General features: G+C 53.3%; 1 protein-coding gene across 1 annotated transcript; it reads left to right on the top strand.

The window, feature by feature from the left end:
- The first annotated feature begins 4450 nt into the window (after positions 1-4450).
- ASB16 (ankyrin repeat and SOCS box containing 16) lies at positions 4451-14679 on the top strand. Its single transcript, XM_082680086.1, has 5 exons — positions 4451-5278; positions 7309-7576; positions 11097-11589; positions 12341-12454; positions 12973-14679. The coding sequence occupies exons 1-5, from the start codon at positions 4978-4980 to the stop codon at positions 13156-13158; spliced, it is 1362 nt and encodes a 453-aa protein (XP_082536212.1). The 5' UTR covers positions 4451-4977; the 3' UTR covers positions 13159-14679.
- The last annotated feature ends 451 nt before the right edge of the window (positions 14680-15130 follow it).

Below are 15130 nucleotides of genomic sequence, written 5' to 3'. Positions count from 1 at the left end.
CTCTCAGCACCCAGGAGAGAGAAGACCAACACAATTGGAAAACAAAGTTCCGGGACTTCTCTGGCTGCTCCCACCCTGGACACTTACCCTGAGAACACCCTCGTCCCTCGGGTTCTGCAGTGCTGTCACTCTGGGTCTTCCTTTGGCAACCGGAACTCTGCCCAGGATCAACCCCAGCTCTACTGTCCTCCAGGCCCTCGGGTGCACATTCTGTCTCCTCCTCCAACAGGGAAGGTGTGCCGTTCTCCCACCTCAGCTTGAACTTAGAGGATGCTGGGCCTGGTCCCTTTATTCCCTAGTCCGCGGGCAGCTGAGGAGCTAAGAGGAGCCGCACCACAGCAGTGGCGACCTGTCCCTCTGGACAAGGAAGGAACGCTCAGACTTCCCTGTGCGTCGTCTCTTCAGGCCTGTAGCTGGCCAGCTCACCTGTGCCCAGGGCTCCCAGGAGCGGGGGCAGGAGGACGGCTGAGGTGCCTTATTCTGAAATAAAGCAGCCGCCTGCTTCACCCACCTCCCTCTCGTTTCCAGCCTTGCTGCTTCTTGTTCTGTCTGCCCTGCTGGTGGTACCTTGGCCAGAGCAGAGCCAAGCCACTCGTTTTCTCTCTCTCTGTCTCTCTCCTTTTTTTTTTAACCATAAACTTTTTCTTGTAGACAGTTTTAGATTTATAGAATTATTGCAAAGATGTTACAGGGAGTTCTCATATACCCCACACCCAGTCTCCCCTATTGCTGCCATCTTACATTAGTATGGTAGATTTGTTGCAACTAAAGAACCAGTATTGATACATTATTATTAACTGAATTCCATACTTTATTCACATTACTCAGTTTTCCCCTGATGTCCTTTTTCTCTTCCAGGATCTCACGTTACATTTAGCCATCGTGTCCCTTGGCTGTGGTAGTTTCTCCAACTCTCCTTGTTTCTTAATGACCTTGACAGCTTCGAGGAGCGCAGGTCCGCCATGTTGTCAGATGTCCCTCTATGGGAATTTGTCTGGTGTGCCTTCATGATTAGACTGGGGTTATGTGTTTGGGGGAGGAAGACCTCAGAGGTAAGGTGCTTTTCTCATCACATCATATCAAGGGTTGGTGTTGACCTTGATCACCTGGCTGAAGTAGGGTTTGTCAGATTGGCCAGATTTCTCCACTGTCAAGTTACTCTTTCTCTCCCTTTACGCACGATACCCTTTGGAAGGAGTTCACTCTGCTGCCCACACTTAAGGAATGAGGAGTTATGTTCTACCTTCTTAAGGGCAGAATATCTACATGGATTATTTGGAATTCTTCTGCATGGGAGATTGGTCTGTTTTCCCTTATCTTTTGTTCAACCACCCATTTATATCAGTATGGACTCATGGATATTTATTTTATACTTTGGGTTAGAGTCCACTACTACTTTATTTATTTTGTTGCCAAGCAACTCTTCACCACTGTAGCTTCTCTGTACCGCTTTTCAGGCAAGAATTGGACGAGGGTCATGGGTGGGGTGTAAAAGGTCTAATTATACCAAGTTGCCAACCAACCTTGTTTTCCTTTCTGGAATGAAGGGAGGAAAGGAAGATTCTCTCAGCACATGGTGGAGGGGGTGTGGGTTAGAGACCCCAGTTTGGCAGCCAGCCTCATCTGCCTCTGTTCAGCCTTCGCCAGGCAGCTGTGAGTCAGGACCTCCAATGGGCTTGGTGCGGCTCTGGGAGAAGGGGTTAGGCTCCCTTTTTCCAAAGAAAAGCTGATCCCACGGATCCCAGTCTCAAAGCTGAAGAGAACAGGTGCTTCAAGAACTCCCTGTTCAGCTGGCTGCTGGTGGCAGTGGGGCTCTGTTCTAGAAGGCTTTTGTGGCCCAAGCCCAGGAACAAGAAGGGGCTAATTCACCAGCACCCCTTTCACACTCTCACCGGGTCTTCCTACCTGAGCACACCACGCACTTCTTTCTCTTCCCCGTGCTGCTAACTCCCCAGCTCCGCCTCTGTAGCTTAGATCTGGGCCGGAGCCGCCCATCTATGCCGGGTGGTCTTCCTGCACCTAAACCAGCCATGCCCCTGGCCTGCGGTGCCCCCCCGCACTCAGCCCCCTTGAGCTCTGGTCTCTGCTGCTCACGATCCTGACAGATGCCCTGGTTTCTTGTGTGCTGCATTCCCCCCCACAGGCTCTGAGCTCCCAGAAGGCAGGCTGGGTATCCAGTTGCCTGGCACTGTTCCTGCCAGTAAAACCGGGCTCCCTGTGGCTTCACGTGTGGGTTGAAGTAAAGGCCTCAGGAAGTTAATGCTGAGGATAGTTTTTCTGCCCTCAGGAAGTTAAGGCTAAGGATAGGGGACTGAACATATGGTACCTCTGAGGACTGATCTGTAGTCAGAGCGCCTTCAGGCCTGTGACAAGAGGCTGCCGAGAGGCTGGGGAGGTCAGAACAGCCTCAGGCCCCTGACCATGACTACCGTGCGCCTCGGGAGAGGCCCCACCGACCATGACTACCGTGCGCCTCGGGAGAAGTCCCACCGACCATGACTACCGTGCGCCTCGGGAGAGGCCCCACCGACCATGACTACCGTGCGCCTCGGGAGAGGCCCCACCGACCATGACTACCGTGCGCCTCGGGAGAGGCCCCACCGACCATGACTACCGTGCGCCTCGGGAGAAGGCCCCACCGACCATGACTACCGTGAGCCTCGGGAGAAGCCCCACCGACCATGACTACCGTGCGCCTCGGGAGAGGCCCCACCGACCATGACTACCGTGCGCCTCAGGAGAAGGCCCCTCTTGGCCCCTCTCGGCCCTGTCGCGTTTTGCCAGCTCCCAGCCCTGGGAGCCCAGCTCCGGGTGCTTAGCTGGGCTGTTGGCTGGGCAATTAAAACATCGAACGGGCGCCTTTCTCTGAGGATCTCCAAGCCCTCGCTGGGCATGATCTCATTCCTCCTCTGGGATCCCCCACCCTGGAATACCACGAAGAGGCTGGGGCCAGAGTGGGTGAACAGCAGGGTAAGGGCAGAGCTGGAAACAGCCTAGGCTGCTGCCACCCACTTGGGCAGGCAGATGAGTGTCTGCCCCGGCGGAGAACAGGGGCCCTCAGTCAACGTGCTACACGTGAGAGGCCGGCCCACGACAAGCCAAGGGCTCGCAGCAGCGCGACAAGATCTACTGTGCGCCAGGCCCTGCTGGGCACCAGAGCCCCAGCTGAATCCGTTCAGGTCCTGCTCTGGAGCCCGCATCCAGCGCGGCAGGCTGTGGTCCACAGCACCTGGGGACAGGGGCTTGACAACGCACACGGAAGGTCCTCCAGGAGCACGGATTGGGGGGTGGCTGGAACCGCAGGGGTGGGCGACCTGAGCAGGTGTCTCCCACCGCAGGTGACCTTTGAGGTGGACTTTGAGGGATGAGTCAGGAGGGAATTCCAAGCAGAGGGAACGGCAGGGAAAGGCGAGGATCCGTGAGGGGACAGCTGCCTGATGTGAGGCCAAACCAGGGCATGGGGCTTAGTGGGAAAGGGCAGGGCTTGGAAGTCAGCAGACGTTTTCAAGCTAGGAAATGAACTGTTTAGATAGATCCTTCCCTTTGGGCAGTGGAGCAGAGGGGTTGTGGCCAGAGGAGGGAACACCAGGTAGGAGGCAGGGCTGGTCCCGGTTAAAGGCCTTGAGATGGTAACTGAAGACGGGAGAATGGGAGCTGGAAAGTGTGTGTGTGTGTGTGTGTGTGTGTGTGTGTGTGTGTGTGTGTGTGTGTGTGTGTGTGTGTGTGTGTGTGTGAGTGAGAATGGGAGCTGGAAAGTGTGTGTGTGTGTGTGTGTGTGTGTGTGTGTGTGTGTGTACCGGGGCAGCCATGGCCTGCAGCCAGGGCGGGATGGGGACAGGCAGACCCTGAGGGGCCAAGGGGCTGCCCCACCACCCACTGGCTGAGAAGAGCTTCTGGGGCCAGGGCTGACCTCCCTCCTGCCCTCCCCTTCACTGCTCGGCGGCCAGCACCTAGTGCTGTTTCACGGCCTCATTCTTCCCCCTAGAGGCTCGTGGAAGCACAGCCACTTTGAGTGAGTGGGTTTGTGGCTTGAAGGTCTCCTTGGTCCCCAGAGTGGGGAGGTCAAGCCCTTGGTCCTCCTCAGGCAGGCATGTAAGCCCTTTTAGGAGCTGCGGGGGGCGGGGGGGGGAAACCCTAACCAAGACACATTAAAGGCAGTGTTAGGGACCATGCTGTCCTGCTTGGAAGGTGGAGAGAGGCTCTCTCACCAAAGTGCACCATCTACAGAGTCAGACCCACTGTGGTCCTAGTCTGGCTCCCCCGTCACGAGCTGTGACCTTGAGCAAGTGGTTTCACCTCGCTAAGCCTTAAGTTCCTCATCAGTAAAACAGAAATAAGGCCACCCATCTCAGAGGCGGTCAGACTGTGATCATCAGCCTGATCATATAATTTATTGTCAAAATCAAGCTTGCTGTTTACCCGGGCAAGCCAGAAAATACGTATGGTCACCTGAGTGAAGATGGATATAAAAGGGATTTAAGTACTGTTAAGCCCTGTGTGTGTATGTGCAGATGCCAAGAAGAGGGGTTCAAACTCTGACTTCACCTGCCCTTATTTCCTGGGCAGGGGTCTGCCCTCCAGACAGCATCAGAGAGACCCTGTCCCGTCCATTTCCCTGATTGACTGTCTCACTCACCTCGGACCCTGCCAACCCAAGATGTTCACTCCAGAGAAGTGGGAGGTGTGGAACTGGAGCTCAGCTGAGGGCCGGCTCCCCAGCTGGAGGGTATCTGCAGGGGCAGGGGCTGTCCCTAGCCGTGGGCTGGGGGTTGGCCCAACACTTTCTCTGCACCAAGATCATGACTCTGGGCAAACTGTGTTTACCAGAACAGCAAAGGGCCTATTTATAGCCTCAGCTGCTCCTTTCTCTGGGTCACAGGTTGGGGGCAGGGTGGCTCCTCAGAGCAAGGGTGGCAGTCGGGCCGAGGGAACCTGCTCTGCCCAGCTGCTGCTGCCCAGACCCCTGGATCCCTCCCCATGGCAGGGGAGACCTTCCCCTTCACCTCCTCCACCCTGCGCTCTCTCCGCCTGAAGCGGGAGTGGCTGGCATGGGAGGACCGGCGGCGGGCTGCAGCCCAGCAGTACCAGAGCCAAAGGTGCCCCCCGAGTTCCCGGGCCCAACTCACTAGGCCGCGCCGCTCCTGCCGGGACCCAGCTGTGCACAATGCCCTGTTCTCCGGTGACCTGCAGCAGATCCAAGCCCTGTTCCAAGATGAAGGCGCTGCCAACATGATTGTGGAGACAGTGAGCAACCAGCTGGCCTGGTCAGCTGAACAGGGTAGGGAGCACCCGGTGGGGGCAGAAGAGGAGGGAGAGGGAGGAGGGGAGGGTGGGGGGGGAGCCCGGGCCCCATCGCCCCCCTCCAGACCATAGACTAGACCATCCCTTCCCACTGCCGATTCCAGCTCCCTCCTAAACAGAGATGAGGCATGCTTAGTGATTTGTATGTCTTTTCAGATTTCAAGTTATAGTAGCATGTTATATGACTTACACAGGAACACAGTTGTATTCGAATGCAATTGTTTCTCTGGATGCATCTCCACGCGTGAATATTTGTTCTTTCATAGAATGAAATTATACTCCAGTTGCTATTTATAGCCTGTTTTTTTCATGTAACATCTTTCTATGTCCATAACCATAAGTCCACATAATTTTTTTTTTTTTTGGCCATGCCGCGCGGCTTGCGGGATCTTAGTTCCCCAACCAGGGATTGAACCTGGGCCCTCGGTACTGGACGCTCAGGGTCCTAACCACTGAACTGCCAGGGAATTCCCCACGTAATAATTTAAATAGGTGCATAAATTCTATTGTATGGGTGTGCCATGTTTTATATAACTAGCCCCCAAATAGATTGGTTAGATTAGGCTTCTTTTTTGTTTTATTTATTTATTGCTAAAAATATTTATTTATTTATTATTTATCTATTTAGGCTGCACCTGGTCTTAGTTTTGGCATGCAGACTTCTTAGCTGAGGCCTCCGAACTCCTAGTTGCGGCATGCGTGCAGGATCTAATACCCCAACGAGGGATCGAACCCAGGCCCCCTGCATTGGGAGCATGGAGTCTTACGCCCTGGACCACCAGGGAAGTCCCTAGGTTTCCTTTTTAAAAAAAACTATTTTAAATAACAGTATGACCAACATCTTTGTGTACTTGTTCGATGATCTGCCTTAGGATCTATTCTGACCAGAAGGTTTGTCCATGTAAACCAAATGATTGCCCTGTTCTTAGGCAGGAGAAAAGAAACCACCCCCGCAAAAAAAAAAAAAAAAAAAGATTGACAGGAGATTGCCTCACACTCCACCCATGGATATGGGGGTTCAAAATCCTTGGAGAGCTTATGCTCTCACCGTCACCACCAGGCCAAATTCCTTCAACTGTTAGAGATGTGACCCCACCCAGGGCACCCTGGTCTCCTCTTCCAGCATGTCCACCATCTCCATCTCCCAAATGGAACTTGGCCTTAATTTCAATCCTAATAAAAAACAAAACATGCTTTACCCAAGATTTAGGAAACCCAGGGATTTACTTAGCTACAATGCAAACAACTGACAGCAGGATATTAGCCATCTGTGTCCTTCGAACAAGACCTTGGCGATTTCTACAATTCGGATTCAACACCAGTCCCGTGATCGACCCCTCTTCCCACTCTTCTTTTCTCTACCTCCATCTCTTATCCTCCCTCTCTGCCCTTCCCCCCATTTCCATGCCACCCTCCCCACCCCAGGAGCATCCCAGGACTTCTTCAGCTCTGCTCTGGCCACTCCCTGAGTCAGTTCCAGGCCCTCCTGTGTGTAACTCCCTCCCCTCCCCAACACCAGAGCGCCCAAGTTAAAAGAGCCAAGGACTCCACCAGCAGCTCAAAGACCCAGAGGTTTCCCTAACAGAATTCACCCTCCTTAGCTGCCCTTGTGGTTTTAAAGAGCAATTAAGGGAATTCCCTGGCAGTCCAGTGGCTAGGACTCGGCGCTCCCACTGCCGGGGCCAGCGTTCGATCCCTGGTCGAGGAACTAAGATCCCACAAGCCTCTCAGTGTGGCCAAAAAAAGAAGAAAAAAAAAGAGCAATTAAATGTTTTTCCTATGACCCACGTATTACGTTTTGTTACAGACTGACAAACTTCTAAAAGGCTGTTCCAATTTACACTCTCAGCTGGGGCTTGAGCAAGCCCCTCTCCACAGGTACAGACAGGCACAGGGTTTGTGCTCAGCCAGGCGTACAGAGGGCAGGGCAGCGTCAGTTGTACACGACAGCCTGCCCTGCCTGCCAGCCTCATACCCACCCCCCTTAACACTGCCTGCTCCCCCCAGGGTTCTGGGTGCTGACCCCCAAAGCCAAGCATACGACACCCCTCACCATCGCTGCTGCCCGAGGCCACACCGACTGCGCCCGCTACCTGATCCGGCGGGGAGCTGAGTTGGACGCCCGGGTTGGGGGCCGGGCCGCCTTGCACGAGGCCTGTGCCCGGGCCCAGTCCGACTGTGTGCGGTTGCTGCTGACCTTCGGCGCCAAGGTCAATGTGTTGTCTGAGGAAGGCACAACACCCTTGCACCTCTGCACAACCCCTGAGTCCTTACGGTAGGTGCCCAGGGGCTGAGATGGTTTGGGGAGGGGGGGTGTGGGTACGTGTGTGTGTCTCCAGCTCACATGCCAGAAACACATGTCCTCACAACGTCATGGGAGACAGGTCTCATTCTTTTTTTTTTCTTTGAATTTTATTTTAGTTATTTTTTTATACAGCAGGTTCTTATTAGTTATCTATTTTATACGTATTAGTGTATACATGTCAATCCCAATCTCCCAATTCATCCCGCCCCCACCCCCCCACCCCCAGCCACTTTCCCCCCTTGGTGTCTGTACGTTTGTTCTCTACATCTGTGTCTCTATTTCTGCCCTGCGGACCAGTTCATCTGTACCATTTTTCCAGGTTCCACATATATGCGTTAATATACGATATTTGTTCTTCACTTTCTGACTTACTTCACTCTGTATGACAGTCTCTAGATCCATCCACATCTCTACAAATGACCCAATTTCGTTCCTTTTCATGGCTGAGTAATATTCCATTGTATATATGTACCACATCTTTATCCATTCGTCTGTCGATGGGCATTTAGGTTGCTTCCATGACCTGGCTATTGTACATAGAGCTGCAATGAACGTTGGGGTGCATGTGTCTTTTTTTTTTTTTTTTTTTTTGGCGGTACACGGGCCTCTCACTGTTGTGGCCTCTCCCGTTGCGGAGCACAGGCTCCGGACGCGCAGGCTCAGCGGCCATGGCTCACGGGCCCAGCCGCTCCGCGGCATGTGGGATCTTCCTGGACCAGGGCACGAACCCGCGTCCCCTGCATCGGCAGGCGGACTCCCAGCCACTGCGCCACCAGGGAAGCCCCATCTTTTTGAATTATGGTTTTATTAGAGTATATGCCCAGTAGTGGGATTGCTGGGTCACATGGTTATTCTATTTTTAGTTAGTTAAGGAACCTCCATACTGTTCTCCATAGTGGCTGTATCAATTTACATTCCCACTAACAGTGCAAGAGGGTACCCTTTTCTCCACACCCTCTCCAGCATTTGTTGTTTGTACATTTTCTGATGATGCCCATTCTAACTGGTGTGAGGTGATACCTCATTGTAGTTTTGATTTGCATTTCTCTAATAATTCGTGTTGTCGAGCAGGTTTTCATGTGCTTCTTGGCCATCTGTATGTCTTCTCTGGAGAAACGTCTATTTAGGTCTTCTGCCCATTTTTGGATTGGGTTGTTTGTTTTTTTAATATTGAGCTGCATGAGCTGTTTTTATATTTTGGAGATTAATCCTTTGTGCATTGATTTGTTTGCAAATATTTTCTCCCATTCTGAGGGTTGTCTTTTTGTCTTGTAGTTTCCTTTGCTTTGCAAAAGCTTTTAAATTTCATTAGGTCCCATTTGTTTATTTTTGTTTTTATTTCCATTTCTCTAGGAGGTGGATTAAAAAAGACCTTGCTGTGATTTATGTCAGAGTGTTCTTCCTGTGTTTTCCTCTAAGAGTTTTATAGTGTCCAGTCTTACATTTAGGTCTCTAATCCATTTTGAGTTTATTTTTGTGTATGGTGTTAGGGAGTCACTCTTTTACATGTAGCTGTCCAGTTTTCCCAGCACCGCTTATTGAAGAGACTGTCTTTTCTCCATTGTATATCCTTGCCTTCTTTGTCATAGATTAGTTGACCATAGGTACATGGGTTTATTATCTCTGGGCTTTCTATCCTGAGACAGGTCTCATTCTATGGTGAAAAACCTGAGACTCAGAAAGGTTTAGTGACTTGTCCAAGGTCACATCAGCTAAGCCCAGTAGGCAGAAGCCCTGTTGCTTTTTGGAAAAACCCTGTCCCAACTGCAGTCTCCTATTCCCTGGGAACCCTCTGCAGCCACATTCCTAGCTATTTTGAGGTAGGCATCAAGAAAGATCTAGCCCAGTGTTTCCCAATCTTAGTGTGAAGGACGCTTCCTCTTCCCACCTTTTTAAGGTCAACAGTTTCTTGGCCACACCCTACATGAAGGTATTTGCACTTTGACAAGTCAGGTCCACAGATAAGGCTGGCGGGGGCAAGGAATCAAGGGCTCCTGAAAGGCATTCCACAGCCCACGTGCTGGAATCTACCCATGTAGATCTAGATCAGTGATGGACCCAGAAATGATCCAAAATTCCCAGTCCTTTCTTGAGGTCTTATGGGCATGTGGTGCACCTTCCAGCACACTTGATCCTTTGAAGTGAACTGAGAATGGTCTCACTTACTGGAACCCTACTGGGCGAGCTTCTTGGAGTTATTTAAATTTAGTATATAGAAACAGAAACGAGTCTATGATTAGAACTTACCGAGGTAATAAATTAAGTAGTGTGTGGCTGGCTGGCTGCTACTCAGAGCTTGGCCACTGAGCAAAGTGCCTACCAGACATGCGCACTGAAGGGAGCTGGAATGCTGGCCATTTTGGGGAAGGATACTTTTTCATCAGGGTTTCGATGGGGTTGATGGATCTGCTCCTGAGTTTCCAGTGGCTACCGTTCTGGCTTTTTAAATCACTGTTAGTTTAGTGCCATCATTAATTTAGTTTGCAGCGTGTTTGGTTTACCCCGAGGCGGTTAATGATGCATATTTGCCTCAACAGTGTTCTGACCTATGAAACACCTGTGAAACACGTGCTCCCTAAAACCTGGTTTTTGTTGTTTGGTTTTGTTTGTTTTCTCCAGGGGAAAGTGAAGTAAGTGGGACCCAAGTGCCTTCCTTTGCTGGAGTGGGTGTGGCTGGCTGAGAAAGGTGGTCTTCATGTTTGGAGAGAGGAAGAAAATACTAATTACGACTTTTTTTTTTGTTTTGTTTTTTACTAATTAGGACTTCTATTTCTGTTTTCTTTGGGGGTCATACTCCTTAATTTTCTGTGCTTCACAGTGTACACATTAGTGGGTTTTCAAAACTTTTTGTGCTTTCAAAATCTTAGGAGAAGGGCTTCCCTGGTGGCGCAGTGGTTGGGAGTCCGCCTGCTGATGCGAGGGACACGGGTTCATGCCCTGGTCTGGGGCGATCCCACATGCCGCGGAGCGGCTGGGCCCGTGAGCCATGGCCGCTGGGCCTGTGTGTCCGGAGCCTGTGCTCCGCGGCGGGAGGGGCCCCGGCAGTGAGAGGCCCGTGTACCGCAAAAATAAATAAATAAATAAAATAAAATAAAATAGGGCTAATAAAAAAAAATGTTAGGAGACCACTGACAAGTGATTCAGAACAAGGCCTTGGGGTCCCTATCTGATGGGGGAGTCAGGTTAGACTCTGGGAGGGACGGTCTGAGGCAGTGAGTATTAATTCCTCCGCAGTCACTAACTTGCTGTATGTCCTGGGCTGCACCACAACTTTTCTGGGCTGAAAACTGAAATGCTTCCAGTGACTTGGATGGGCCTTCCAGCTCTGCTCTCTGTCATGGGGCTTCTGTGAGTCTGGCGGTGGGCGCCAGGCTCGCTTGAGCCAAGAGAGGTGGGAAGAAGGGGTCAGGGATGACAGCAGGCTGAGGGGGTCCCAGGCCAGGCCTGGTCCCTCAGGATTTGCCTCAAGGGCCTTGTACCCTGCCTCCAGGTGCGCCAAGCAGCTGCTGGAGGCGGGAGCAACCGTGAACTTGGCGGTACAGGACAGCGAGGTGACGCCCCTGCACGTGGCGGCGGCACGAGGCCTGGAGCAGCACGTGGCTCTCTACCTGGAGCACGGCGCCGACGTGAACCTGCGCACCAGCCAGGGCGAGACGGCCCTGAACGCCGCGTGCGCGGGGGCCGAGGGCCCGGGCAGCAGGCGGCAGCACCAGGCCGCCGTGCGCCGGCTCCTGGAAGCCGGGTCAGATGCCCGGGCGGCAGGGCGCAAACGCCACACGCCGCTGCACAACGCCTGTGCCAACGGCTGCGGGGGCCTGGCTGAGCTGCTGCTGCACCATGGGGCCTGCGCTGCAGTTCCCAATGAGGCGGGCGAAACGCCCATGGACTGCGCGCTGCAGGCCGTCCAGGACGCCCCCAACTGGGAGCCCGAGATCCTCTTTGCTGCCCTGCTGGACTATGGGGCCCAGCCTGCGCGCCCTGAGGTGCGCAGGGAGGGCCTGTGAAAGAAGACTCCTGACGGGCGGGGTATGCCTGGAGCTGGAATTGCCCAGCCTCCAGGAAGAGAGGCTAAGAGACAGAGAGCCCGCTCTCTGGGCCAGAGATCTGTCCGCCTCTTGGGAAGGACCAGTGAGGGCTATGGGAGAGGGTGTCTAAGGGAGAAAAACAGCCCCCAAGGAAACTGGCTGGGGCCAGGAGGTTGGAGCACACTTGAAGGTAGGGTAAACTGAGGCTAGAAAAGGATGAGGAGGGACTCAGATCTTGGCCTCTCAAATTTGGATGTGAGACTTCCCTGGGAGTCCAGTGGTTAAGCCGCTGCGCTTCCACTGCAGGGGTCACGGATTCGATTCCTGGTCGGGAAACTAAGATCCTGCATGGCACGTGGGCAGGCAAAAAAAGAACAGATTTGGATGTGAGTGGGGCTTTGGCCCAGGCTAGTTGGTAGAGGCATGGTACCCCTGAGACCCTCTTTTGTTTTCTAGTCTGAGACTCCTTTTTTTTGTTGTTGTTGTTGTTGTTGTTGTACGCGGGCCTCTCACTGCTGCATCCTCTCAAGTTGCGGAGCACAGGCTCCAGACGCGCAGGCTCAGCGGCCATGGCTCACGAGCCCAGCCTCTCCGCGGCATGTGGGATCTTCCCGGACTGGGGCACGAACCCGTGTCCCCTGCATTGGCAGGCGGACTCTCAACCACTTGCGCCACCAGGGAAGCCCTGAGACTCTCTTTTGATTTCTAGATGCTGAGACACTGTGCCAACTTCCCTCGAGCCCTGGAAGTCCTGCTTAATGCCTACCCTTGTGTTCCATCCTGTGATACCTGGGTTGAGGCAGTGCTTCCAGAGCTGTGGCAGGTAAGTCCGCCCCATGAGCACAGCTCCTTCCTGGGCTCTGGGGGAGATGGAGAGGAAGGATGAGCCCCAGGCCTGTCCCTCCAGGGTGGGCTTCCTGGAGGCAGGAGCAAGAGGGACTCTGGGTGGGAGGAGGATGGGCAGAGTGAAACCTCTGGGTTCCAGGGTCCCCTGCCCCCGGAAGCTCAGGACAACCTTTAATTGCACACAACTCTCTAGCCTCTCTCTTACCTGCATCAGTATAGACATTTATCAGGCATCTCTGACTGAGTGGGCACTGTGCCAGTATCTTTGGAGTGGGGGTGGGTGCAGACATGGCTGAGACCCTGCTCTGCAGTGTGGTCCCAGCTCCCATGACCCCTGCAGGGCCTTTGCTTCTGAATCTGAGTCCTTCAAGATGAGCCAAACGCCCAGGTGGGTGCAGGTTGCAAAATCCCAGGGCCCCACCACTAGGTCACCCCCAGATGGAAGGGCAAAGTCAGGGCGTTGGGCCATCTGACCCTGTTCCACTCCCCATCCAGGAGCACGAAGCCTTCTACAGCTCGGCCCTGTGCATGGTCAATCAGCCGAGGCGGCTGCAGCACCTGGCCCGGCTGGCCATCCGTGCTCAGCTGGGTAGCCGCTGCCGACAGGCTGCCGCCCGCCTCCCCCTGGCCCCGCTCCTCAGGGACTACCTGCTGCTGCGTGTGGAGGGGTGTATCCAGTGAGCCCCGTGCCCAGCTGCTCCCAGAGCTTGTCCTGCCCCCTCCGTCAGTTGCCCCCGCAACCCTGGAGGACCAGTCCCTGGCTTCTTATCCACACTCTGCATGTCCGCTGGGGCCAGCTCATCCCTCTACTGGCTTCTTGAGCCACCCGCTGACCTCCAGCTCGACCTGAACTTCAGCTCCTCTCTCCCATGGGAAGGTCTGCAGACTCAGCCTTTGTCCGCATCTTCCTCCTTCGCCTAAGTGGATGATGGCCCCTCCATCCAGGCGGGCCCCAAGCCGGGAGGAAGTGATCCTCGTTGTCCCGAGACCTGCTACCCATGTACCTGTTCAGACTCCTAAAGAGTGACAGCCTCTGCCTCTAGCAGTGCTGCCAATGCCCGTCCTGCTTTTGTCCCTTCAAGGGAGGACTTCACTGACTGGTCTTGAAACCCACGCCGTGCAAGGATGTTGGGACGATCTTTGGGAATCAGAACTCTGATGATGCCCTTCAGTGGCTCCACACCACCTTCAGGCTAAAATAAAAACTTAACAAGGCAGACAAACCTTCTAGCCCCTGCCTCCGCCAAGCTCCCTGGCCTCATGATCTGCCTTCTCCCTTCTAAGATGCCTGTAACTCAGCCTTAGCAAACTAGTTACCAGTTGCTGGATATGACCTGCTCCCCTTTGCTTCCAGGCATCTGCATGTGCTGTTCCCTCTGCTTGGACTACCCTTCCCACATTTTTTTGCCCTGGTTGAAGCTGATTTGATCCCCAAGACTTGGCCTAATAGCCCTCTTTCTGCAGAGCCTTCTGGGTGGTTGCACTGGGTGGTTTTCCTCACCCCTCAGTGATGCACAGTATCTTAAACTGTGGTCACCGCACTCATGGTCTTAGAGGGTCTGTAACAGGAGGACCAGCCACCAGCTTTCCCTTCTTTCCCTCTCATTTCCTCCTCTGGTCCCAGAGTCAAAAGTACCACCATTCATCTTTAAGAGGAAGCTTTTTAGGCCAAGCCAGTTTTCGTTTTTTTTTTTGTTTTGTTTTGTTTTGTTTTGTTTTTTTTGCGGTACACGGGCCTCTCACTGTCGTGGCCTCTCCCGTTGCGGAGCACAGGCTCCGGACGCGCAGGCTCAGCGGCCATGGCTCACGGGCCCAGCTGCTCCGTGGCATGTGGGATCTTCCCGGACCGGGACACGAACTCGTGTCCCCTGCCTCGGCAGGCAGACTCTCAACCGCTGCGCCACCAGGGAAGCCCAAAGCCAGGTTTTATGAATGCAAATAAATGATTTGTGCACAGAACAAAAGTGTGACTGTTAGGTTGAAATGTGGCTGAGATACCTATCGCTCCATGTTTATTCCTCCTCTTTGTACTCTTCTGTGGTTCCCAGGTTTTCTGCACTGAGCAGCTGTTACTCTTGTGATAGGAGAAAGAGTATAAGAACAACACAGGAACTCTCCCAGACCCTGAGCTTGTAGTACCCCCTGGAGGAGGTGGCTGTTCTCCTGTCCCTTTGCTGAGGTGAGGGACCCTGGGCTCTCCACTGTAATTACCACTTGGAGTCACATGGTAGAGATGTATCAGGAGTCCTGGGTCGGCCTCCTGCGGTTGTTGCCCAGCCTCCCCTCCTCCGTGGAAAGTTGTATCTGCGGGTATTTCCTTTCACCAACATGAAGACAGTCTTTTACCTCGTTATGCAGAGCAGCACCATCTCCTTTCTAGGTGAAATTTTTGCTTTAATTTCACAGATCCAAAAAGCCCAAGAGAAGAGAGGGAAATCCTCTCTAGTCCTGGGGCCACGCGAGGAGCCTCACTCTCGGGAGGATGTCGAGCTGTCTCCCCTTTTACAGCAGGCAGACCCTAGCGAGCATGGCCTTTTCTGTTATATTTACAATGACAAATACCTGCTTAAAGAAAACCCAAAAGATGCATGTGATTATGTATCTGATTTGGGGGTAAGAGAAGATTTTCCAGGATAAAAGCATAAAAGAAAAG

The sequence above is a fragment of the Grampus griseus genome (assembly GCF_964374135.1).
Source record: "Grampus griseus genome assembly, chromosome: 20".
In the NCBI taxonomy this organism is placed as follows: domain Eukaryota; kingdom Metazoa; phylum Chordata; class Mammalia; order Artiodactyla; family Delphinidae; genus Grampus; species Grampus griseus.
The sequence above is the reverse complement of the archived record's forward strand: the minus strand, read 5'-3'. Positions and strand labels throughout refer to the sequence as shown.